General features: G+C 41.2%; 1 protein-coding gene across 2 annotated transcripts in view; it reads left to right on the top strand.

Annotated features, from left to right (window-relative positions):
* Ubr5 (ubiquitin protein ligase E3 component n-recognin 5) overlaps window positions 1-26,223 on the top strand; it is a 107,385-nt gene that overhangs the window by 33,144 nt on the left and 48,018 nt on the right. The window contains exons 4-16 of one of the 2 annotated variants that reach the window (XM_032914587.1): window positions 92-168; window positions 1,126-1,245; window positions 6,832-7,021; window positions 7,176-7,335; window positions 7,885-8,034; window positions 10,569-10,762; window positions 18,472-18,588; window positions 18,676-18,786; window positions 19,866-20,020; window positions 20,864-20,981; window positions 22,935-23,119; window positions 25,215-25,324; window positions 25,972-26,084. In XM_032914587.1, coding sequence (XP_032770478.1) covers window positions 92-168; window positions 1,126-1,245; window positions 6,832-7,021; window positions 7,176-7,335; window positions 7,885-8,034; window positions 10,569-10,762; window positions 18,472-18,588; window positions 18,676-18,786; window positions 19,866-20,020; window positions 20,864-20,981; window positions 22,935-23,119; window positions 25,215-25,324; window positions 25,972-26,084 — 1,800 coding nt within the window. Of the gene's footprint in view, window positions 1-91; window positions 169-1,125; window positions 1,246-6,831; window positions 7,022-7,175; window positions 7,336-7,884; window positions 8,035-10,550; window positions 10,763-18,471; window positions 18,589-18,675; window positions 18,787-19,865; window positions 20,021-20,863; window positions 20,982-22,934; window positions 23,120-25,214; window positions 25,325-25,971; window positions 26,085-26,223 lie in introns of both variants that reach the window. The other variant, XM_032914586.1, reaches the window with a different exon arrangement.

Genomic DNA, 26,223 nt, shown 5'->3' with positions numbered 1-26,223 from the left:
CTGCTTATTGAATAAATTAAAACTTTATTTTAATTAATTTAAAATTTTCTCTTGTAAAATTTAACATGTTTTTGTTTGTTTTTGCTTTTAGGATGGCAGAATTTGTAGGATTGGTTTTTCAGTACAACCAGACAGACTGGAATTGGGTAAACCTGATAATAATGATGGGTAAGACATTTTGTTTACTTTGTGAGTATGTGAGCATGTGGTTATTTATAGTGTTGAGGATCAAACATAGAATACAGCATATAGTAGACAAGTGCTTTACCACCGAGCTACATCCTTATCCTGTATTTTGTGATTAATACAGTATACCTTAGAAGGTATTACAGAAAACCAAGGTTTTGATTTTCCTTCAAGTGATTAAAAAAAGGCATAGCAGAAAAATCATGTTTAAAATACAGTGAAATGGTATTTTAGTTTGCACCTTGTTTTTTTTTTGTTTTTTTGTTTTTTTTTTTAGCTAAATTGATTATTTTTGTTAGGGGGGAGGTAAACCCCCATAAGTCCCCAGGCATGCTAGGGAAACATTATGTCGTCACCAGCCTAGATTGCTAATTCTTGAGTTTAGTTTTTAAGCAAGTAGTAGTTTCTAGACAATGTTAATCTTATAAGTTGTAGAGGAGTTAGTTGGCATGGCACCTAGGGGTGCTGAGTTATAAGAAAGGTGGTACTGCATGCTGGGTCAGTCACAAGTTCTGTGGCTTTGGCTTCCTAAGCAGCTGGTGTACAGGTGTGTGTTTGTCTGCCTGGCTGGCTAAAATGACTTTCTAGATCATGTTAGCCTCTGATAGTTAACTCATTTTGGTCTTTAAATATTATAGTGTATGAAGGATGCTTCATAAGATTTGAATTCTACCTGGTTGTTTCTAAGAAAAACATGGTTAATTTTAAAATATAAAGAATTTACTACTTACTATGTTTTATTTATATTTGAAATCTGGGCAGTTTGTACTGGGGAGGAGTGCAGGGGTGTGAGGCAGCTGCCAGCTGGTGCTGTTTTAGTCAGCACAACTGGGGGAGGGGGGGAGTTGTGAGGCCGAGGCCCTGCAGAGCAGGAGACCTGGAGCTGTGCTCCTACAGCTTGAGGCTGCTATGTGATGCTTTTCTCTTGGTTTTCTCTAGGTCAAAACTGAACAGCAGCTCGGGGACAGGGAGAACTTCTAGGCCGGGAAGGACAAGTGACTCGCCGTGGTTTCTCTCAGGTTCTGAGACTCTGGGCAGGCTGGCAGGCAACACTCTGGGGTAAGTTGGTCCTGGTCTGCGCTGTCACTGAGCTTGTCAGGATTACCTAGTGACAGGGCACAGAGCTAGCTCACTGTGCCCCACGATAAAGTAACCAACGCAAACCGAGTACAAAATCAGATCTCAGTCAGTGTCACTCATTGCGTACAGGGTCATTCGAAAGTTTAAAGTTTGTATTTGGCCATTTATTATGGATTATTTTTTGGTATCCAAATCTGATAGTCATCGTTGTTGGGTTTTTTTTTTTTTTTTTTAAAGCAACAGAAACCCCAACCTTCCTTGCCACTGTATCATTTTATGTGGAGTTTACATACCATCAGATTCAAGAAGCCATTTCTCAAACCTGGCATGTGCTTTTATTCATTTTATACTCTGGTTCTTTTTGGAATTTGATATCGAATCTCTCTACATACAGTCCTGGCTGTCCTGAACTTCCTTATGTAGACCAGGCTGGCCTTGAAGCCCCAGAGATCTGGTTGCCTCTGCCTCCCAAGTTCTAGATTAAAGGTGTGCAGCACCATGCCCAGCTGTACTTTGGTTTCTCAAAGGGCAAGATTTCTGAAAGCACCTAGTTAATAATTAAAAGATGCCTGTTCAGTCAAATTATATGGTATTCAGAGGCTAATAAAAATAACTAAATACAGTTGAAATTGCTTTAAAATAATTAAGAGAGAAAAATATTATATACAGTGTGGGTTGGTAGGCAAAATAAAAGTGAGATTTAAGGATTGTCTTAGTTAGGGTATCCATTACTGTGAACAGACACCATGACCACAGCAACTCTTATAAAGGCAAACATTTAATTGGGGCTGGCTTACAGTTTGAGAGGTTCAGTCCATTATCATCATGGTAGGAAGCATGGCAGTGTGCAGTCAGGCATGGTGCTGCTGGAGCTGAGAGTTCTGCATCTTGATCCAAGAGAGCCAGGTGGAGACTGTTAAATTAGCCAGACTTGAGCATATATAAGACCTCAAAACCCACCCCTACAATGACACTCTTTCCTCTAAGGCCACACCTACTCCAAAAAGGCCACACCTACTAATAGTGCCACTCCCTATGAACCCAGAGTCTGTTGGGGCCATTCCTATTCAGATCACCACAAGAATTGAGATTTCAAAATGCTTAGTTTATGTTTTTATGCTGAACTAAATTACTTGAAGATTAGAGGAAGTTCGTTTGTCTTCGTTAGCTGCAGTCTTCAGATTGTTTTGTACTTTAGTTTAGGGACAGGAAACACAACCTGAGCTTTAATAAAACATCTTTTTGTATTTTGCAGAGATGAGGATCAAACCCATGCCTTGTATATTACAAATGCTTTATTTCTGACCTACATATCTATAGCCCTATGCACACAGTGTGTATTAAAGAATTCTGAAAATAGCATAAGAACAACATGATTTCATTTGGCCAACCTGAAACAATGCGTTTATCTGAGAAAGGGATTGTTACCTGTAGTGTGCGTTGTAGAGCACTTTGCTCAGAGATAAGCATTTCTTTATTGAGTTGGGCTCTGCAGGGCAAAGCCAGGGCCATAGCTGAGTTGTACTTCCCACAGGTGGCTGCTTGCCATCAGAGGTTGACCCTGCTCAGTCCCCAAAGTGTAGCTCACAGAAAAGCTTGTTCATCCTTGGTCAGTTTTTCACTGTTACAGTGGCATTTGTTCCTAATCTTATGCTTTTAAACTTTATCTCACATTCTGAAATAATTTGGTCTTAAAAAACTTGGAGTCCAGAGCTTGGGAGACAGTAGGGTCCTGAGTTTGAGATCAACCTGGCAGTAGAGTGAGACCCTGTCACTTAACCTACCCTGTTAGCTCCTCTGTAAGCTTAAGGGTTGGCCATTCCTGGGCTCCTAGTTGAGCCGTCTAGCATCGATCAGTTGATTCAGGCACCATGCTGCTCTTGGTCTCCTGATCAGGGCACTTCTCAGCCTTTCTGTTTGGTCATTATCATGATGAGTTTGAAGACCTTGTTACAGTGCACGGTGTTTGGATTTGTCTGTTCTTTTCTCAGGATTAGATAGAGATTGTGCAGTTTTGGCAGTAATAGCCCAGCTCTTTACCGAGTCATGTGACATTTGGTGTTGATAGGTGTTGCTAGGTCTCACAGGTTATGGTGAGATTGTTTCTAGTTACTAAGTTAAGATGATGTCCCCACCACAAAACACTCCTAATCTCTGGTCACTCACACATACTTTGTGAAAAGATACCCTTTCAAGTATGCAAATACGGGTTTTTGTTTGTTTTTGTTTTGAGGCAGGGTTTCCCTGTGTAACAGCCCTGGGCCGTCCTAGAACTTACTTTGTAGAGTAGGCTGGCCTCAAACTCTCATATATGATAGTGTCTGCCTCCTGAGTGCTGGGATTAAAGGTGTGGGCCATCATGCCTGGCTCAAATACACAAATACCTAATTTCTCCTCATATTTTTGCTCATTGATTTTAATCTTTTTTTTTTTTTTTTTTTTTTTTTTTTTTACTGTAGCTATTTTCAGACACACAAGAAGAGGGCATCAGATCCCATTACAGATGGTTATGAGCTACCATGTGGTTGCTGGGATTTGAACTCAGGACCTCTGGAAGAGCAGTCGGTGCTCTTAACCACTGAGCCATCTCTCCAGCTCTGATTTTAATATCTTAATGATTGTGTATGTCAGTTTTATTGTAGCATTGACCAGCTGTTTAAAATTCCATTATTTCTTTCATATTAATTAATTGGAATTTAACTATAAGGAAGAACTCCCTCGGGTCGGTTTTTTTTCCTCATTTTAAGTCTTTTTACTCAGTGGTTTATATTACTGTGGTAGTTTTGTGAGTGCTCAGTCTCTCTCTCTCTCTCTCTCTCTCTCTCTCTCTCTCTCTCTCTCTCTCTCTCAGGTGTATTCATAAACTACTATGTTGCTCAAATTGTCCTGATTTCAATCCTCTTAACTATTAAGCTAGTTATAAGAACAAGTCTTACAGAATGACATATAAGGCAGTGGAATTTTATGGTTTATCGCTGAAGCATGCAACAGACACAGTAATAGGCCGGCCCATGTGACCTGGAGTAAGCTACCAGAGAGGACTGGGGCTGCTGGTTTATAGCTTTAAAATGCAGAGAATTGTTTGAACTGCTCCTCAGTTGACTGCTCTTCCCTACCTGCTCCTGCTCGGCCCCAGACCCCTCAACACATTAAGCTTGGTCAGAATTGGCGAAGGGGCATTCTGGTGCTTGCTTATATCAGGCCTGCAAAGACCTGTGTATCAGTGTAAATGTGGGATTGTAATTCAAGATATTTACAGTCAATGCTTTCATAAGTGTTTTTCTTTGACTTGTTCTTTCTCTGCTTTTCCATTAATTATAATAAGTGTTAAAGTTTGAACTTTATGACATTTGAGAATTCAGGACAAACAACTCTGAAGTGCCCAAAGGGACACAGTAGTCATAGATGTGTCAGATATGATTAGGAGGAGCGAGGCTGTCCTCATGTGTCCTGTCCTCTTCCCCACTGTGTTAGGAAGATGGCTGGGTCACGGCAGGTTGTCCTCCTGTCAGCATGATAGTCAGAGGTTCTTTCATTCTCGTTGGTCTTGGGACTGTATTACTGCTTTAGAGCTCTTTTCCTTCGTGGTTTTTGTGAATTACTAGGTTGCTAGATTGCTAACTGCTGTTGTTTCCATTAATAATTGCTTACTATTTATACTGGGAGATGTTTCTAAAATTTCCTATTGTTTTCGTTAATGTATTTCATACTGGGTTGGAAATCAGAGCCTATCTATCTGGGAGAAGAGAATTTGTATTTAGCAGTAAGGCTAAAGAGTCTGTGTCAATCTGTTACTGTTCTTGAGCAGGGAAGGTAGGCAAAAGCTTCTTTGATTGGCTGGAGTGCTGCAGTCCTTTAGGATTTTATCTGAAATAAGACACCCTGGGCTTTGGAATGTGAAAGCTGGCAGGTATTTACCTGTACAGGGTGCTTACACCTCCCATATGCCCAGACAGGAGACCATCATTAGGTGTCCTCCTCCATCGTTCTCTACTTTGAGGATCAGCTAGGCTAGACTACAGTGTTCTGTCTCCTTCTACATAGATGGGGGCTTACGGTTATACACAGGACCACACCCAACTGTGTATAGTCTAGATCTAAGCTTGAGTCTCCATGCTTGACAGGGAGCATTGATTGCCGAACCATTTCTTCAGTATTTGTTATTATCTAATACCGTATAGGATTTTATGATATTTAAGGGTTTTTCTTTCACAAACAAACAATGTATTTTTAAAGCTAGTTAAACCAATTAGTTGGCCTACACTTGGATCATAGGCTCTACATTTGCAAGCTGTGGGCTAATTAATACTGTGTGTGATTTCTGGTCCTTTTGTGTACCTAGAGTACTGTATGGCAGGGTTAGACTAATTTGACAACTAATTGTATAGAGCAGAGCCATGGTTTTTGATTCTGTTAAAAAAAAAAACCACTCTAAAATTAGAAGAAATTAACTTGTTCCTATTTTGTTACCCACTAGTAAAACTCAACCAGTGTTATGTGCTTAGAACATTAATCTTTATTTAAGCAAGTTGGTTAGAAGAATGCTTAAGGTTAGTTAGGGTTATGGAGCAGGTATTAAGTTTGAACTTTGATAGGTTATGAGAGTGGGAACCCCAAGATCTCTTTGAGCAGCAGTTACAAGTAAGTAAGCTCCATACAGGCTTGTGTACCAGAGGTTGTAAACTGTCAACTGGCAGTATTACAGTGAATTGAAGCTGTTGGTGCTAGATTATAATTTTCCATAGGCAGATGTTCTCCACTGTTCTTTCTGTCTTGGCATTCATTTTTTTTTAATGTCACCTGTTTATACCTCCTGACAGTTTTAGTTTGTGATGCTTGTAAGATTAGCATGGATGGGTGCATGAGCTTAGATAGGGTTCTAGCATGGCTTGCTTGGGGGAAAAATCATGTGTCACTTGGTAGGAATGGCAGGTCATTCCTTTGTTTGCGTTCATTAACCAAACCAGTACAGTTTTAGGTCAAATTAATAATTAGGTTCAAACAATAGGTTTAAGGTTACCCTCTCCCAGGAAAACTTAGACATAAAGTTACTTTGGTTAATGTGTTTTTTAGACTCATTGGTGTGGTTCCCCCTCGGTTTGCATATCTGTGGGTGTTTGTGTGCATGTGCCTTTGTAGGGTGTGTGGATCCTAAGGTCTGTCTGGCCACTGAACCGGACTCATCTACTTAGCCAGGCTGGCCGAGAAAGTTGGCGGATCCTCCTGTTTATGAACTCAGCCATCTTCCCAGGCCTGCTTCTTCCCGTTGGTTTTGGATAGGGTCTCACTATGTAACCCAGGCTGGACTTTAATATCTTCTGAGTATTGGAATTATAAGGAAATACTACCATGCCCTGCTCTGTGTGCAGATATTCAACAGAGATGGAAATGCTGTTGTATTTATTATTATAAAGTGAGTTTATATTTAAGTATTACAAAATTTAGACAGTTTTTTAAAAATGTTTTTTCCAGAATTTTAACTGATAGTTAATGTACAAGACTTAAAATGACTTTAAAGAACGAATGGTTTAAAAAATTTAATTTTACAAATTGTTCAATATTTAGAAGCCGCTGGAGTTCTGGAGTGGGTGGAAGTGGAGGAGGCTCCTCTGGTCGGTCGTCTGCTGGAGCCCGTGATTCCCGGCGACAGACTCGAGTCATTCGTACTGGACGGGATCGGGGATCTGGACTTCTGGGCAGTCAGCCCCAGCCAGTTATTCCAGCATCTGTCATTCCTGAGGAGCTGATTTCGCAGGTGCGTGCTTAGAGAACCGTAACTACAGAGGCGGACCAGGGCGAGGCCAGGCTGACTCCTGAGGGTCGAAAAATGTGGTTTTTTTCTGTATCCATTTAGAAGACTAACTTCAGTAAATAAGAGGTAAACTGGCACCATTCATTGTTTATTTTAGGCTCAAGTTGTTTTACAAGGCAAATCAAGAAGTGTCATTATTCGAGAACTTCAGAGAACAAATCTTGATGTCAACCTTGCTGTAAATAATTTACTGAGCCGGGATGATGAGGATGGAGATGACGGTGATGATACAGCCAGTGAATCTTACCTGCCGGGAGGTCGGTGCCTCGCTCGCTCGCTCGCTCGCTCGCTCTCCCGCTTCACCGCTTGGGTGCTCCTTCGACTGAGGTCGGGAGTTTATAGCTGATGATAATTGTCGTTTGGAAGCTATACAGTTTGATTATTATGTCCCATTTAAGGGGAATATTTTCACTCAGTGGACTTGATTTGATCCTAATTAAGACATGTTGACATTTCATAGATTTATCCCTGGCTGACATGTAGATGTTGGTTTTTGATATCATTGCTGAACATTGGTACTTACTGAACTGTATTTATTTCTGTCTGTATTTGTTTCATGAGGTCATTAAGTATCGTATCTTGAAAGTGGTCTTTAGTTTAGTAAGTAGCTCCTGTAGCAGTTACGCATGCTGTTCGCCCTCAAGGTCTGTGTTTCTAATGATCACTTTATTTCCCAGATCTTGGGGAAATGTCCCTCCCACTGCTGCCTGTGGTTTTAATGAATTTTAAATTTTAGAGATCTTTTAGTGGTCTATGATTGCATTATCTGTAGATGCTTCATTTATATTTATCTGTTTTATTCGTAGAAGACCTTATGTCTCTTCTTGATGCTGACATTCACTCTGCCCACCCAAGTGTCATTATTGATGCTGATGCCATGTTTTCTGAGGACATTAGCTATTTTGGTTACCCTTCTTTTCGTCGTTCATCACTCTCTAGGCTAGGCTCATCTCGAGGTAATTTTGCATTTATTTCTTCTTGATTGTGGGCTGGCTGTGTGGAAAGCTAGTGAGAAACTCACCAGTATCTGAACTTAGATCTTAGAGTAGGACAAAGTCATTACCTGGCAGTGGTTTGGGGTACTTTGGCTTTAAAACTCAGTTTTAACATTGTATAACACATTGCAAAGGCTGTGAGTTAAGTATGTTTTTACCTATGTTAGATATTGAACTAAAAGTGGAATTCTAGTTTTCAGCGACATGCAGCATTCAGAAAACTTCGTAGTTTGATTAAAACAATGTAATCACGTTCATTTTAAATATTGAATAGATGTAGTAGTGAAATATGAAAGATTTAGGAGAATGGGGCTGGCCAGTATTCAATGTATGGATGTGTTAGTTATTAATGTGCTATTTATACAAGTCTGAAGCCGTTAGACAGTGAACGGTATGCGGTGCAGATTTTGAGCCATTAAGCCAACCTCTTGATGGCTTCCGTAAGCCTTAGCTTATGTTATGATTCCCAGTGAGCTAGCTTGCTTATCTCTGCCTGCCTGCCTGTCTGTCTATCCGTCTGTCCATGCATCCATCCATCCATCCATCCATCTATCTATCCATCCATTTGCTTTTTCTAAATCGTAGACAAAATAAGCTATAGTTCCCACTTACTAGTAAGCTAGAAAAGATGCCATGTTGTGTTAAGGCTTGGTGCTTAGAAGTTGAGTTTTAGAAATAACACATCTGTGGACTGTTTAACATGTGAACATAAATTTTTAAGGTAAATGCACACTTAACTTGCTTTAACTGTCAGTTATTGAATTTTCAAATATTTATTTTCTAACATTAGCAGCTCCTAAATACCTGTTTCTTAAGTTATTCTGTGCAGATATTTTTGACTTGAATCATATGGTATAGGTGGCACTTAACTGCTTTGACCTTGGCAGTGTTTTTGATGTTTTAGTGGTGCTGGGGGATGGGAGCCAAAGCCTCCCAGGTGCTGGGTGAGCGAGTGCTTTACCTTGATAGGTCTAGCCTTATGTGCATGGTGCTGTGTGCATTAACTATGGATTATCTCTGATTTGTATTCTTAAAATATGGTTTATAGTTACCATATCAATATTATTTATTTATTTATTTTTTCAAGACAGGGTTTCTTTGTGTAGCCTTGGCTGTCATTGAAGTCAGAGATCCAGCTTTCCCTGCCTCCCAAGTGCAGGAGAGAAAGGTGTACAACACCGTGCTTGACTATTTTGGCTATTTTTAAAAAGTAACTTACAAACAACTGTAAATGTGGCTGTGGCTTTAGATAATTTGAGGTCAGTTTTTAGGAAAGTGTAAAAAGACTTCTAGAAAGTTCCCTCCCACCTTAAAAAAAAATGTCTGTTCCTCAAAACATTTTAAATTTATCCATAAAATCCATTTTGCAAATTTATCTTTAACAGGGACTTGAGTTATCAAAAAATTTTCTGTATTCCTAATATATTTATAGTTCAACCTATTTAAGTTTTTCTGTTCTTCGTTTAAAGTCAAGCCTTGAGGAATTCTAACAGATACTCTTGGTCTGTGCCTTCTTGGGGATCTCTGCTGCTGATGGAGAACACGAGGACCCAGAGCAGTTTAGGGAGGAGAGAGTTTCTTACTGCACTTCCATATTGGGAAGTCAGGCCCAGAACTCAAGCAGGGCAGGAGCCTGGAGGCGGGGCCGTGGAGGGGCTGCTTTCTGCTCACTGCTTGCTGCTCACTGGCTTGTCTCCTGTGACTCCTCCAGCCTTCTTTATCATAGCGCCCAGGACCACACCTACCTGGGGTGGCCTCAACCACTATTTAGGGCCAATTCCCTATGGATGCATTTTTCTCTTTCCAGATGACTTTAACCTGTCTGAAGTTGACATAAAAACTAGCCAGCCCAATTTGCTTACATGTATTTAATGTTTTGAAATTTAATTTATGAACTTTTAAAATTTATAAATCAAAGAACCTTATATTGAGTATTTTTAACAAATATATGAAATAGTAATTTCATACAAATAATATAATTCCAGAACCTTTTTAAATAAAATTTAAAAAATTATTATTTTTTACTTATATGAGCACACTATAGTTGTCTTTAGACACAACAGAAAAGCGCATCAGATCCCATTACCAGATGTTAGTGAGCCACCATGTGGTTCTGGGAATTGAACTTAGGACCTCTGGAAGAGCAGCCAGTGCTCTTAACTGCTGAGCCATCTATCTCTCCAGCCCATAATTCCAGAATCTTTAAATCCATTAAAAAATGCCCACTAAATCAAACTTATCTTCTGAAAACTACATCTTCTGAAAACATTGGACTGCCTCTACATAGTTTAAAAAATACTGGTTTATAATTTTCCTGGAGTCACTTGAAGGGCTAATGTTTTGAATGTTGCGTGACAGCCTAGTTAGCTACTGACTGTGTGCATTTGCGTAGATAAAGTGCTGTTAGCTGCGTCCTGCAGGGTGTGGACTAGAGTGGCTTACTTTTATCCCACTGGTGTGACCCGATTGCATACCAGTTCTCCTTCTTCCCTTAGAGAGAGACTCCGAGCTTTTGCGGGAGCGGGAATCTGTTCTACGCTTACGGGAACGACGGTGGCTTGATGGAGCCTCATTTGATAACGAAAGGGGCTCTACCAGCAAAGAAGGAGAGCCCAACCCGGATAAGAAGAACACGCCTGTGCAGAGTCCAGTGTCTCTGGGAGAAGACTTACAGTGGTGGCCTGATAAGGTATTGGGAAAGGTTTATACCTTTGCATTAAAAAGTAGCATCCTAACAACCATTGCCTCCAATAAAGTACTTCTTTTATTGATTGGATTTTTATAGGACTGTTGGAAAGAGGTATCAGTTTTAGAGTGCTCCTCTGCCTTTGCTTCGAGGCAGACCACTAGAGATCTGATGTGTTCCCAAGCTGGGCGCCACGCGGAACACTTGCTGCTTGGTGAAATGAGTCCTAGGATTGGGGTGGTGCTCTCAGTAACTAACACGTGAGCAACCATCCTTCAGGCATTCTCCTGCTGCTCATCACTTTAATAATTGTTACATTCTTTGCTAGATATTGACTCTGCCAGGTTTGAAATGTCGAATGGACCCACCCTAGTTTGTACAGGGTAAGCTCTAGTCATTGGTGCAGGTGCATGTAGGGATGAGATGAGGGATATGGGTTTCCATTTCATGAAGTTTTGAAGACCCTGTGATGCTGAGGCTGTAGACAAAGGAGGCCAAATGAGTGGGGGAGGGGCGGAGGGCCAGGAAAATAGAACAAGTGAATTCTAGAGGGCACCTAAATTGGTGAAGTTGATTTGGATGTTTCTAGGTCCATCACTACCACAAATAGAGTCGTTGATGGTGTGTGCTTCACTGTCCCAAGTGGTGAATTAATTTTCATAGGCTTTTTTAGAAATACATGATTTTCATATACTAAAAACAGTGCCTTCCTTCCCTCCCTTTTTCCACAGATGTTTGAGTGGAACTTAATTCATAAACATAAATAAACTCGATTTTTGGTACACACTTCTGATTTTGGTGTTTGGGAAGCAGGAGAATCAGGCCAGCCAAGTCCACATGAGACCCTGTCTTAAGGAGGGGAAAGGGAGTCGGTACAACTTGGAAGTTAATTACTAGCAGATAAAAGAGTGTGACCTAAATTTTTCATGTCTTTGACCTCAAATTTGGAAGGATGTTAAAACTTGCATATCTTATTTTTGTAGTTATTAATTTTAATACAGTTAATATGGTTTTTGCTTACGTAGCCATGTGGGAAACTTGAATGCAAGAGGGGTGTGCACTTTAACTCTTGTCTTTGGACTGCTTTTATTGGCAACTACTATACTTGGCCTGAATTGTATTCTCTCAGTCCGTAACAGAGCACCAGAAACATCCATCCCTGGTTCCTTCTTGGTGGTAGAATGTCTAAACCCTTCTGTTCTCCCCCTTTCCCTCCCTGCCCTCTCCACTCTCCCCTTCCCTTTCTTTTTGTTTTTCTCTTCTCCTTTCCCCATTCTCCCTCCTTCTGCCTCTCTTCCCCCTCCCCCTCCCCCTCTCCTTCCTATCATTCCTCTCTCTAACTGCAGACTTGGACGCCATGGCTCTGTGTCTCTCATGTCTCTACTGTGGAGTCAGAGGTCATTACTCTGTCTCCCATGCCTTCGCTTCTTGTTTTAGAGCTCTGTCATGGTTTTGTTGTTTTTTTGTTTTTTTGTTTCCCACCAGATTGGTTAAGGGTTGTGATTCCTGAGTGAAAGGTTTGAGGGGAACATGTGAGCAGGCGGAAGGAAGTGAGTGGGCAACAGGAGACCAGCATTGGGATTCACTTGGTATTTGCTACAACTGTGTTTGGTTGAGAACTGTGGGTCTAAAGGGGGCCTTGGAGTATAGCTTAAGTGAACACTTGGGAACAAATGAAGAGCACATACCCATCTCATCCCTTCTGTGTCACAGGTGTTTGTTGACTGCTGCTAGAGCCTGTGCTTTGCTGTGCTGTGCATAGCAAGTCTATATTGATTACTAAAACCTTTTCTTAAAAAACTTCAAGTCTAAGTCAGGTGACGGCAGCACACACCTTTAATTCTAGCTCTCAAGAGGCAGAGGCAGGCAGATCTCTGAGTTCCAGGACAGCCAGGGCTGTACAGAGAAACCCTGTCTTGAAAACCAAAAAAAAAACCCCAAACAATCCAAAGAAAAAAACTTTCAAGTCTATTGCAAGAGACAGATTAAAACCACTGGTACAAATTACTCTTTAAATGTGACTTTTTTGTTATTGTGGTAAGATTTTTCTTTTTAAATTAAAATTTGGTAGCTCTTGTATTTCATAGGGTAATGTGTTTCTACATTTTTTGCTTGTCAGCATAGGAGAAGGTTGTCTTAATCTTGTATACTACAGTCATTGGAATTTTATAGCTTATGTCTGAACTATTCTTTTTTATGTATATCAAATATTTGCATGTATGTTTGTGTCCTATGTGCTTGCTTGGTTTTCTTGGAAATCAGAAGAAGGTGTTGGAAAGTCGTTAGGTGCCATGAGTGCTGGGAAGTGAACCTGGGTCCTCTGGAAGGGCAGAGAGAACTCGTAACTATCGAGCTGTCTCTTCTGCTTATTTGCTATAAGCTTTTAAGGCCTTTTGATTGGTAAGGAAGCTTGTCAGTGGTAATGTGGCCTGCTGGTGCTGAGGCCAGCAGTCAAGCACGATTAGAATTCCTGAATAGAAAGAAACAGTCTCTTCTGAGTCAGAACGTATATATCTCGTTGGAGTTTTAGGGAGTTACCTAATTCACGCTCCTTAATTTTTTTATATTCATCCATTTGATTAATTTATTGTACTTATCCTTGTGGATGGTTGTGTGCCACAGTATGTATTTGTGCATAGAGGTCAACAGACTTACACTCAGGAATATGTGCTAAGGGGATGATGTCACCTTGAAAAGGGGTGGGCATTCCTTTGCTCATTGCAGTTACTGACAATAACCAGAATATGGAAAACTGTCTGTTAATGGTGTGTAAGTCACACACACACACGCACACTCACACGCACATGGGAGTGGGTAGCCAACAAAATATCCTATTTGTCACAATAGGGATAGAATTAGAGGAAAGTGGAATAAGTGAAACAAATAGAAACATGCATTCTATGTGATTTCACTTAAATGTGGAGTTTTCCAAAAAAAAAGCCAGATATTCTGAGACAGAATGACGTTGGCTGCCATAGATGATATGTGAATGGAATAAACAGTAGAAGAGACAAAGTAGCATGCATACACACATGACATAGAGGACTGTGTTAAATAAGTGGTGTCAGCTAGCTCCATTGCAGCTCTGAGAGATGATCAGTTTGAGTCCGCTCAACCATGGCAGCCGTTTTCCTGTAATATGCTGGAATATCATGTTGCAACTTCAAAGGTGTGAAATAAATTATACATCTCTAAAGGTAAAACTCACTAAACAAACACTTTGCTATGTCCTCTGACTGGACACACTATTTACATTGAAAGGATGTCTCTGTTCTTCATGTGCTAAGCTCCCAGGAAAGGCTGGACGCGATCTGCAGATGAGCACTGTTACCTAGCAGTTATATCCCTTCCTGCCCTGGATATGTTTCCAGAAAGAGTAGAGAGATGGATATTTTTATTCCTGCCAGCTCTTTAAATATGAAGATATGGGCTCGTCTCTAATGGTGGAGAGAGGGGGCTAGCCTGTGATAACTGCTTCTTAGAGAAGTCAGCTGTACTGGAGCATGTCTAGTGGCTGCACTGCTTCTTCTTTACCTTGGTTTACACGTGACTGAGCATGAGGACAAAGCTTTAGAAATGGAAGCTTGTTTTGTTGACACTTAGAAATTTCTAAGAACTGTCCATGAAATGTTAGCTCCATCCAGGCATTGTGGCACGTACCTATGACCCCAGCCCTCAGGAGGATTGCCATGTCTTCAAGGACTCCTTGAATCTCATAATGAATACCAGGCCAGCAAGACAAAAACAAAATGTAATTTGAAAATGAGTAAAATAAGACAGGACCACAGAAAAGAAGCAATAAAAAAGGGACATCGTTAGGAAAGATGAGGTGGAATCCACAGCTGACACAGCAGACTCTTGCTGCTGTTCCTTCTGATCACAGCACTTTTTGTACTGCACACTGTATGCACTCAGTGGTGAGTGTGCATAAGTGATCCTTTAGTCCCTTTCTTAGGCTGGTTATTGCGTCATTCATGAGCACGGGTCCGTAGCAGATTTCAGGTCCTGATCGGCTCAGCTGGCTCGTTTAGGACTTGTCTTGGTGAACAGTGGGCCATCATGGAACGATGTAGAAAGTCATTTTTAAAATAAGTCAGTTCTGAGAGGACCTGTCATTGTACTGTCACAGTTAGGATGGTTCACTGAGTGCGGTACGATGTTGGAGTTGTTTGGTTTGTTGGCTCTGCATTGGTTGATATGCCTTGTGTCGTGATGGCCTACAGTAGGGTAGAGCTCATTGAGGAGCCCTTCCATAGAGTGTGATGTGTTGGCAGCATCACCTCTAAACTGAAGGTCTGGAGAAAGTTCTGTGGGGATTGATGGGAGATGACTAATTCCATTTTAGAGTCTGGAGAAAGGCTTCCCAGAGGATCTGACTTGTAAGCAATGCAAAGTGGGCATTAGCCATACTTGTGCATGGATTCTGAGTCATGAAAGTTCACAGTACGTTTGTAGAACAGTAAACATACAGAATTACTGCTGAAGTTTACAAAGTAGAGATAGCAGGATGGCGTAGATTGTGGATGGCTGAGGGTCAACTTGCCAAGGAGTTAAGGACTTGTTGTTCATTGACTAATGGTCCATCAGAGTCTCTAGAGAAGGTTTGTGGTGAGGGTAGTGAGGTTTTGTTTGTTTTTAAAGAAGGAATACTGTTAACAATCATGAGAGAGCTAGAGAAACAGGAAAAGGAAATCTAGTCAGTTTGAGCATGGTAGGATTGTTGGATCAAATGTGGAAACCTTATCCAAAGTATGATCCAGAGGAAAGAAGACTGTGAGGAATTTGGCAAAGGCAGCGCTCTTTGATTAGTTGCTAGACTGATGAGAGAAAAGGAAGAGAAGAATGTGAGATCCACTGTAACACGGTGGGCAGTGGGCATCATGAGTAGGTGAGATCCATTGTTAGACGGTGGGCAGTGGGCCTCATCAGTAGGTGAGATCCACTGTTAAACAGTGTCATCAGTAGAGTGGGGACTGCAGATGATGTGGGCCTTGCAGGAGATGGATCTGTCCTTTAGGAGCCCTACCTACCAATTTGGACATGCCTCAGTTTCCACCACTCTTCTCTAAGAAGCCATACTCGTGGTTTTGGGTGAGGCTGGCGTTTTTCTTCTCTATACCTCTCTTAATCCTTATGCTTAAGCCTGTGGTCAATTATGTTTATTATAGCACAGCTCTCTTTACTTTTTAAGAAATAAACCATGTCAGCAGAGAGTTTTGTAAATAATGTGGACATCATATTTCAAAATGATGGTGGAGCCTTAGGGGACAGTGACACAGTTTGGAGGAAACAGACTGATGATGTGGTAAGGAAATCGGAGAAAGCTACTAGTGACTTAAAAAAGAGAGGCCATGTAGCAGGGTACAATAGCTCTGTTGCTCAGGCTAGCCTTGAATTCTAGATTTCTTCCCTGATAGGACTAGAGGTTTATGCCACCATACATTTTATAGAGAATATATTGATAGATTATAGGGTATCCATTTGGCAACGAGAAGTACTATGTTATGTGTTTCAGAAACCTGGCAAGATGGAATAGTGTAACTATGAGTTGACTTTACCACGAGACTGCACTGAAGGATATGAAAACTTGTTGAAAACTTGTGGGGAAGGGGGAGAGGAAGGGACCGTGTTTAGTGTGGTGTATCTGTGTGTGTGGCTTTTAAAGAAGGAAGGCAGGGGTCTTTGTTTGGAGATGGGTGCTCAGGAAATTAGAGAGGTGTTTCGTTGTGTAACAGGTAAGGCTGTGCAGGCAGGTGAAGTGGGGAGCGGCCTGACGTTGTTAAATCTGACGAAGAACTTGTGCTGTAGTTGGTCCTGTGCTTTATGCTTTGCATATTATTCCTCCCTATCCCTCAGACAGTAGTTAAAATGCAGTCATCTCAAATGTGAAATAGGGTTTGGAGGAACATAACTGATCCCAGGTTGGTTGCTTTAGTAAGTGGACCTAGGTTTTGGATTCTCAGTGCTGACATCATTCATTATATTTAGTCTTAACTAAAGGATTGAGAAGCGTGAGTGAGGTAGAGAGGTAAGACACAGTGCAGCCCCTACCTACCAGGAGAGCAGGCGGGGGCCTTCAGGAAGGTGACCTGAATTGAAATTCCAAAAAGAGCACACATGGTATGTACTCACTGATAAGTGGATATTAGCCCAAAAGCTTGAAATACCTAAAAAAAATTCACAGATCATAGGAAGCTCAAGACAAGGAAGAACAAAATGTGGCAAAGTGTGGAGCAGGGACTGAAGGAAAGGTCGTCCAGTGACTGCCCCACCTGGGGCCATCCCATATGCTGCCACCACACCCAGTCACTAGTGCTGATGCCAAGAAGTGCTTGCTGACAGGAGCCTGATGTGGATGTCTCCTGAGAGACTCTCCCAGAGCCCTACCGATAGAGACGAGGATGCTGGCAGCTAACCATTGGACTCAGAATGGGCTTCCCAGTGGAGGAGTTGGAGAAGGAGCCGAAGGGGTTTGCAACCCCATAGGAAGAACAACAATATCAACCAACCAGACCCCACCAGAGCTCTCAGGAACTAAACCACCAACCAATGAGTACACATGGAGTGACCCATGACTCCAGCCACATAACGTAGCAGAGGACGGCCTTATATGACGGCCTTATCTGACATCAGTGGGAGGGGAGGCCCTTGGTCCTGTGAAAGCTTGATGCCCCAGTGTAGGGGAATGCCAGGGCATTGAGGTGGGAGTGGGTGGGTGGGAGTGGGAACATCCTTGTAGAAGCAGGGAAAAGGGAGGGGTGTGTGAAGGGGATAACATTTGAAATGTAAATACATAAGATATCCAAGAAAGATAAAATTAAAAATGAAATTTTATTGAGTATCATCCTTTAGGTGCCATCTGTAGGGTGACTTGAAGTGGAAGTAGTTAGAGCAGATTCAGTAAGATTAAAGTCAATGACCTTTTTGTAAATTCTGAGCTATAACCTGTTACTTGGAACGCTTGATAGATATCCCTAAGTTATGTCAACAGTGTAGCTTATCTGACCAAATAAGATTCTGTTATTGTAAGTTTTGCTTTAAGGTATCTGCATATCATCTTTATGGGTTCAGTCAGTCATTATCTTACATTTAAAAAACATATTTATATTCATTGCTGTTTTTGTTGGTATAATTGCATCTTAATTTATTGTATGTTTTTCACCTTAAAAGTTAATGAACTTTTACCACAAAAACCAAAATAGGGACATTGTTTTCAGCAAGGTCTCAGCAGGACACTCTTAGAAGTGTCCGCAGGGAAGGAATCTTACTACTCCTCTGACCCTCACCCTCCTCAGCACGCACGCACGCACGCACGCACGCACACACGCGCGCGCACACACACACACACACACACACGTGCGCACACTTTATTTAGCACCTTTACTGAGTACTTTCTCTGGACTGTTTGGAGTTACAGTGGTAAACAAAATCTCCCATTTGTGTGAGATAAACTGGTAAACGTTTTGGGGTAGGATGTGTGAACTGAAAAGATGGCAGGATGGGAGCTAGAACGTCAGCATTGGTGAGAGAGAGTCCCTGGTGGACGTCCATCTGGAAACAGGAAGCAGGCCATCATTGCTGAAGGAGAGTTTGTGGAGGGGAGCCAAGGGCTGGGGAGTTGTGGTAAATGTGCTTATATAATAAGTATTCTGAATTTCTGTAGGAATCTGGCAACTTGTGTATTTACAATTTGCTTTATTTTTGTTTTATAGGATGGAACCAAGTTTACCTGCATTGGGGCTCTGTATTCTGAGCTTGTGGCGGTCAGCAGTAAAGGAGAGCTTTACCAATGGAAGTGGACTGAGTCTGAGCCTTACAGAAATGCCCAGGTAAGTCTTCATCACAGTATGCCTTGGAATGAATGGCTCTACACGTCTACATAAGAAGTAGTAATCACTTTTCTTATGCTTTCCAAGAATCCTTCATTGCATCATCCACGAGCAACATTTTTGGGGTTGACCAATGAAAAGATAGTCCTCCTGTCTGCAAATAGCATAAGAGCAACCGTAGCTACTGAAAATAACAAGGTAGGGACCATTTTCGCATTGATGGACATTTCATGCTTAAAGCTGTGACTTGCTTTCTCTGCCTCTTTTCATCTTTCCGTTTGACGTAGGTCCATATTAAAACCCTTTGAACATTTACAGCAATAATCCTGCCTCTCAATCTTTTTGCTGGCTAGCATATACTGTAATTCAAAGTTGCTTTCCGTAGCTATGTGTGCACACGTGGCGACGTGTGGAGGTGAGAGGACGGTGTGTTAGAGTCAGTCCTCTCCAGATCAGCATGTGGGGTCTGCTGACTAAACTTGTAGGCTTAAGGGCCAGCACTTTTTCCCAGCCATCCTGCCAGCTTGTGTTTATTATTCAGTGTTTAAAGTGCCTTTCTATAGTTGAGGAAAGAAGAAAATACCCAAGAAAAGCTAGAAAGGAAAGTGTTTAAGACAGGTTTAAGAAAAACCTGGTTGAAACTGTATTGATGTTCTACTTCAGCTGATAGTAGGCCTGTTCATGGTATGGCTGTAACCTGGAATTACACATTAGGCGATCAGCATGGCTTTAAAGCAATCAAGTTCTATTAGTTCTTAAGAGCGAGCCAGTCTGGAGGTCCAAGGAGAACGGATAGTTTCTTTACATTGCTGTGCCCTTTATACCTGCGCGCAGCTGGAGAATAATTTATGGACCTCCAGCCTGCTGAAGCAGGAAGAGCAGGAGTTCGAGGTCAGCCTGGACAGTAGTGAGAACTTGACTCATTCTCCCACTCCCCAGAGAAGAGCACATGGTAGTGCCTTAGGCATGGTTGGTGTTTGATTGCAAGGGGATAAAGTGCAGTAGTTTGTAGTCGTTGATGCAAATGAGTATATGAGTACCTGCACATATATCAGTGCGATCACAGGCTCTCTTGGACTTGGACTCAGGGACAGTTGTGAGTCTCCATGGGTGCTGGGAACTGAGCAGTCGTTCCAGCCCCCAGGAGACTTTTCTGAAGTATTTTATTTTTGTTGCATTGAACTCTAAGCAATTTAGACCTGGAGTTGATAGAATATACATTATACCTTTCTCTAGCGTTGATCACAGCCTTAAGCCTCGCCTATCATCTTCCTTAGGTTGCTACATGGGTGGATGAAACATTAAGTTCTGTGGCTTCTAAGTTAGAACACACAGCACAGACTTACTCTGAACTTCAAGGAGAACGGATAGTTTCTTTACATTGCTGTGCCCTTTATACCTGCGCCCAGCTGGAGAATAATTTATATTGGTGGTAAGTGTCGTTCACAAAATATTGTTGCTATAGAGAAAGCAGCTTTGAAGAGAAAATGCCATCACAAGGCCATTGTGAAGACAGTGCTTTGTAGACTCAGGAAGGGTCCCTTTAAAGCCGTTCCATTGAACAACTTAAGACTACACGGGGTTGGGGATTTAGCTCAGTGGTAGAGTGCTTGCCTAGCAAGCGCAAGACCCTGGGTTCGGTCCCCAGCTCCGAAAAAAAGGAAAAAAAAAAAAGACTACATTTACACTAACACTGTTATTCTAACACTGTTATTCTAACACTGTTAGAACCATGTTATTAAATTCATGAGAGAGAGCACAAAAAGAATAAATTATACAGATTCCTATATCTACAGATAACTACGGCTAGGATTTGCAGGTAGTTTTAATCTTTTCTTCTACATATTCATATGTACTATGTTATTACACAGTTGTAAGTTATGGGACATATTATTTTAAATTTTCATTGCTTGAATTGTTACACACACACACACACACACACACACACACACACACAGAGTTAATAAGGCTCTAAAGTTAATCTTTGTTGTAATTTTAGGGGTTACCAGTAATTATTTGTAGGAAAGATTAATTGTAAAGAGAATGTTGTATTTTCTATAGAACTTAATCCTGAATTGAATAAAACTGGATGTGGCTCTTTACTAATAAGTTTGAGCAAGGTGTAAATAAACAGGAGCTGCAGGTTAGAGCTGAGGGGAGGCAGAAGCTGTTGAGAAGCTGGGCACCACCAGTACTTACATGGCTAAGGAACTTTAGAGCTCACTAATGGACTTCTTTTCTGCTTTTTGACCCATTTATGTTTTTCCCTCCCCAGGGGTGTTGTTCCTTTTAGTCAAAGGAAGAAAATGTTAGAGAAAGCTAGAGCAAAAAATAAAAAGCCCAAATCCAGTGCTGGTATTTCCTCTATGCCAAACATCACTGTTGGAACTCAGGTAAGTGGTCAGAGTTGAGGCTGTTTCTTTAAAAAATAGTCCCGTGGTCCCCCACTCCACCCCCCTCTTAACAAGCCATTTTGTAGGTGAGTGTTGCTAGCTGTTTAAAGAACAAGTGACAACTCCAAACACAGGTTCTCTGTAGGAACAATAAGTGCTCTTAATTGTTTAGCTCCCCCCCCCCCTTTTTTTTTTTAGTCCAGCGGTTTTCAACCCTTGGGGTCGAGTGAACCTTTAACAGCAAACATGTAAGACCATTGGAAAACACAGATATTTACATTCTGATTCATAACAGTAGCAAAGTCATGAAGTAGCAATGAAAATAAGTTTATCGTTTGGGTTCGTCACAACACAGGTTAACTCTAAATAGAAGAGAGAGGGTTGAAGAACTAGGAAGGTTGACAACCACTGCTCTAGACAAAGGGACATTTTAAAATAAGGAACACTGGTAACTGCTGGAAGATAAAGCACATCAGAGTACCTTGAGGTACAAGTAAGGTTTTGCTTTAAAACCAGAGGTTTAGGGAGCCACAGAATCGTATACATTGACTTTCTGACAACAGCAAGGACTGTTGGTTACCTGCATCCGTAGATCGTAATAGTTGAGAATGATGTATTTACCAACTGTTAATTGAACGCTACTGGCCCAGACTTTGATTTGTTCCTTGTCTTTGAGGCACATTAGTTATAAGATGATGCTAATAAAGAATTTCAGTTGATGATAATCAGTGCTTTGATTTCAGTTAAAGTGCTTTCGTTGAGCATTTATTGGACTCCAAGCTTTCACTAGTCAGAGTTGGAGTTTATTAGGGATAGGTTTGTGGGGAGTTTTATTTATTTATTTTCTTGAAATGGGGTGTCGCCTTGAAGCTCCAACTGTCCTTGAACTTGCTTTCAACTTGCCGTGTAGATTAGGCTGGTCTTAAACTCAAAGAGATGCCCCTGCCTCTGCCTCCTGACTGCTAATATTAAAAGGGTGCACCACCATGCCTGGAAAGAAAAGTTTTTAGTATGAATTTAGGTAGGTGCAGTCACTAAATGTCAGGGGAGAGACTTTTTTTTTTTTTTTTTTTTTTTTTCCCCCCCCCCCCCAGAGCTGGGGATCGAACCCAGGGCCTTGTGCTTCGTAGGCAAGCGCTCTACCACTGAGCTAAATCCCCAACCCAGGGGAGAGACATTTAAGAGAAGGTAGGAGCATGCCCTGCTGTAGCTGGTTTTGGCTTGTGGAAGGTGGCAGACAGGACAGATGTTTCCTGAAAGTTTCTGGCTAAACATTTTTCCAAGTTGCAGGTTTGCTTTAGAGAGTGTTTATTTATGCCAAAACCCACAGTTGATGATGCGGGCTTGTTGTTGAGGAGAGCTGAGCCACTGCTGTGGTTTGGTTGACAGTCGCCTTAACTGCCGTCAGTGAACCTCGGACTTTTTCTTAAGCTTCAGAGAAGTAGCGTTAGTTTTACAAGATCCTTTAAGATCCTCCTATTTTTAGCTAACAGCAAGAATTTTACAGGTCGTTGACAATTGAACCTGTTTAAGCCCCTGCTGCCATGGTTCATATTCATTTGTTTGTTTAGGAGTCTTGCTCCAGCTTTGCTGAGCATTTCTTCTACCACACTGTAGTCCTTTAGAAGATTCCAGTGTTCACTGAAGGCTGAGTGAAGTATCCACAGAGACCATATATTAGTTGAAAATGGCATGAATGTTCTCTTCTCTTCTGTTTACTTTCCCTTTGGTAGAATGGCTGGCATGGCTGTGTGAGTTCAGTGACTCATTTCCAGCACACGGGCTGGCGTCCCTGCTTGTTAGTTGTAGGAATCTTTGGATGGAGAAGGGTATAGTATTTCTTTGTTGCTTGTGAGTCTGTGTTGGAAAACACAGGAAGTGCACTTTCCTGCACGTTTGAACGGATTCTCAGTGTTTATTACATCATCCTGACTGATTTTCTTTGTTTGCTAGGTGTGCTTAAGAAATAACCCTCTCTATCATGCTGGAGCAGTCGCCTTTTCAATTAGTGCCGGGATTCCCAAAGTTGGTGTCTTAATGGAGTCAGTCTGGAATATGAATGATAGCTGTAGATTTCAACTTCGGTCTCCAGAGAGCCTGAAAAGCATGGAAAAAGCCAGCAAAACTATTGAAACAAAGTGAGTATTGGGGCTCTGCTGGCCCCTCAGCTCTCCGTATATGTGAGCATGGTCACTAAAAATTTGATAGAGAAATGGGGGGCTCGCTGGTTTTTTTTATTATTATTATACTTTCCAGTTTCTTCTTTAAAACATTTGATTTTCTATGTACAAGTGTTTTGCTTGCCGTGTGTGCTGGAACCCAATCCCAGTCCTTTGGAAGAGAAGTGCTCTTAACAGCTGAGCTGAGCTGAGCCGAGCCGAGCCGAGCCACTTCTCCAGGATTCTTAGAGTTTTGATGGTGGTCAGAGTGACAAGGCAGTGTTCTTTCTTGATGTCTTACTTTGTTGTCATTAGCCTGTGTGTTTTGCAGTTATTAATATTCTCCTTATTCCTACACAATAAAGTTGTTAGTGCAACCTGATAGAAGTATGCTACCATCATTGTAACATGGAAAGGTGTTTTTGCTAAATTTTGGGTACATTAGAAAATGTACACCATTTTACACATGGAAACTTGTGCTTCCACCATATACATAGGTGTTTATAGTTCTGAAATTTTTGTGTGCTTCATGTTCAAACAAATGTAATGATTATACATTCATTAACTTGTGGTTGTTATTTTTCCTGATGCAAAAAATGCAAGCTGAAACTTGGCAGCCCAAAGGTTTGTCAGTCATTTAAAACTCGAACTGCTGAGCATTGGTGTCGAATGCCTTTAATCCCAGCACAATGGAGGCAGAGGCTGGCAGATTTCTTCTGTAGATTCTGGTCTACAGAATGAGATCCAGTATAGCCAAAGCTACACAGAGGAACACTATCTTGAAAAGCAAAGAAGACAAAACAAAACAAAAAAAGCCTATGACATTAAAAACCTAAGATTTATAATTTTAGCGCTTTTTCTTTTTAAGGAGATTCATAGGTGAGCCTCTTAAACTCTGTAAAAAGATTTTTAAACTCTTGGGGATGTAGCAATTTCTTTTTAAAAAATATTTATTTATTCTGTATAAGAACACTGTAGGTGGGGTTGGGGATTTAGCTCAGTGGTAGGCGCTTGCCTAGGAAGCGCAAGGCCCTGGGTTCGGTCCCCAGCTCTGAAAAAAAAAAAAAGAACCAAAAAAAAAAAAAAAAAAAAAAAAAGAACACTGTAGGTGTCTGCAGACACACCAGAAGAGGGTATCAGATCTCATTACAGATGGTTGTAAGCTGTGTAATTGCTGGGATTTGAATTCAGGAACTCTGGAGGAGCAGTCAGTTTAGTGATCTTAACTGCTGAGCTATTTCTCTAGCCCAGGATTTAGCAATTTCTACCAATAAAGTTAAGTAAGATTCTATGTTGAGAACACAGCCTTTTCTACATCAGTAGAACTTGATGCCTGCCATGGAAGAGCCTTCACTTACAGTGTGCTGGCCATCAGACATACTGGTCTGTCCCATCTCGCTTCACAGAGCAGTGTTGACTGCCTTGATGGAGCAAGGTGGTTAGAATACTGTTATTTCAGAATCATTTCAAAATTCAGATGCCATGCTGGCTCTCACCTTAATCCCAGCACTGGGAAGCAGAGGCCAGGCTGGTCTGTAGAGTGAGTTGTTCCAGGCCACAGCTAGGGCTGCATAATGAGACCCTGGCCTCTCCCCACCCTCCCTTTTTTTCTTTTAAAACTTTTTTGTCAACATTTTGGTGAAATTCCCAGTGAGGGCAATAGGAGGCAGGAGGGTTAAGATGAAGACCCACATTATTTTTTATATGTGATAAAATAATTTTGATAGGTGTGGGAGCAGCTAAGCAGCTAAGCTGTGTCTAGATCGATCTTACTTTATATGAGTGTGCTGCCTGTAGACCCTCAGGGGGTTGTGGTTAGAGCTGCGTCTCCTAGAGAAGGTGTGTTGCGCTGCCGACCTGAGTTGTGGGGAGCTTCGTTTACTGCATTTGTCTTTCTTACGTGCACCATGTTTCTTTCTTTCTTTCTTTCTTTTTTTAATAAGGAACTGTTGCCGTAAAATACATTTGATGTTTAAAACTCTATCCATTTAGTAAGAATTTTGCCCTCTCTTATAAACTTATTTCTGTTTTATTTCCTAGTTACAAGGAGAGTTCTTTCCTTTTCTCATTTTAGGCCTGAGAGTAAGCAGGAACCTGTGAAAACGGAAATGGGTCCTCCCCCATCACCAGCATCCACCTGCAGTGATGCTTCCTCCATTGCCAGCAGCGCATCCATGCCATATAGTAAGCTTTATGTGTGTTGTGTGCTATCAGAGTAGGTTAGCCCCCTGGAGACAGCAGCGCTGTGGTTTTGTCTGACTAGCCAACTCAGTAGCTTTTAAAAACTTTTTATAGATGTTGTGTGTTCCCTTGGTGTTTTCTGTTTTTGTTTTTAGTACAGGTTTAAGTGGAAAGACAGTATTTATGGTCCTAATTGTTTCCGTTTTTTCTTTTTTTAACAATTATAGTTAAAAATATATAAAATTCTTTGTAAACATCAATGGGAACACCTCCACTACCCAGAATATGTTACAGTTCCTTTTGAGACCCTTACTACTTTGTATATTTGTTATGACATAATTTTATCTTGTCTTAGAATTTGTAACCTAGTTTTAGAACAATGTCCTATAGATGTCAAGCTCCTTAAAAGTCACACATTGAAACTACATAGTAGTTTTAATACACACATGTTGGCTCATTTTAGTATTTGTTTGTAATAACGTTAGTATAAGCTAAGCAGTAACCAGTTGTAGCATTTATTTGAAGTAAGAGTTTGATGTTATAGCCTCAATTTCATTCCTTTGTCAGCTGTCCTTACTGGCATGCTTAGACAGACTCTATAAAGATGTTTTTCATATTTTCCTTTTGATACTTAACATTTTGTTGTTAAGAACGACGTCGATCAACTCCTGCCCCGAAAGAAGAGGAGAAGGTGAACGAAGAGCAGTGGTCCCTGCGGGAAGTTGTTTTTGTTGAAGATGTTAAGAATGTTCCTGTTGGCAAGGTTTGCTCAAAATAGATGAGAATTAGTTACTTACTACCGCATTTTGGTTCCTTGAGGGTTTTTATGGGTAGTGTCTGAGACCCCTTTCTTCAGGGCTGCCTGTAAGTTGTCTCCTTTAGTGGTTCCTTTACTCTGATTG

Source organism: Rattus rattus, chromosome 1 (assembly GCF_011064425.1).
Source record: "Rattus rattus isolate New Zealand chromosome 1, Rrattus_CSIRO_v1, whole genome shotgun sequence".
Taxonomy (NCBI): domain Eukaryota; kingdom Metazoa; phylum Chordata; class Mammalia; order Rodentia; family Muridae; genus Rattus; species Rattus rattus.
This window is presented reverse-complemented; position numbering and strand designations above follow the sequence as displayed.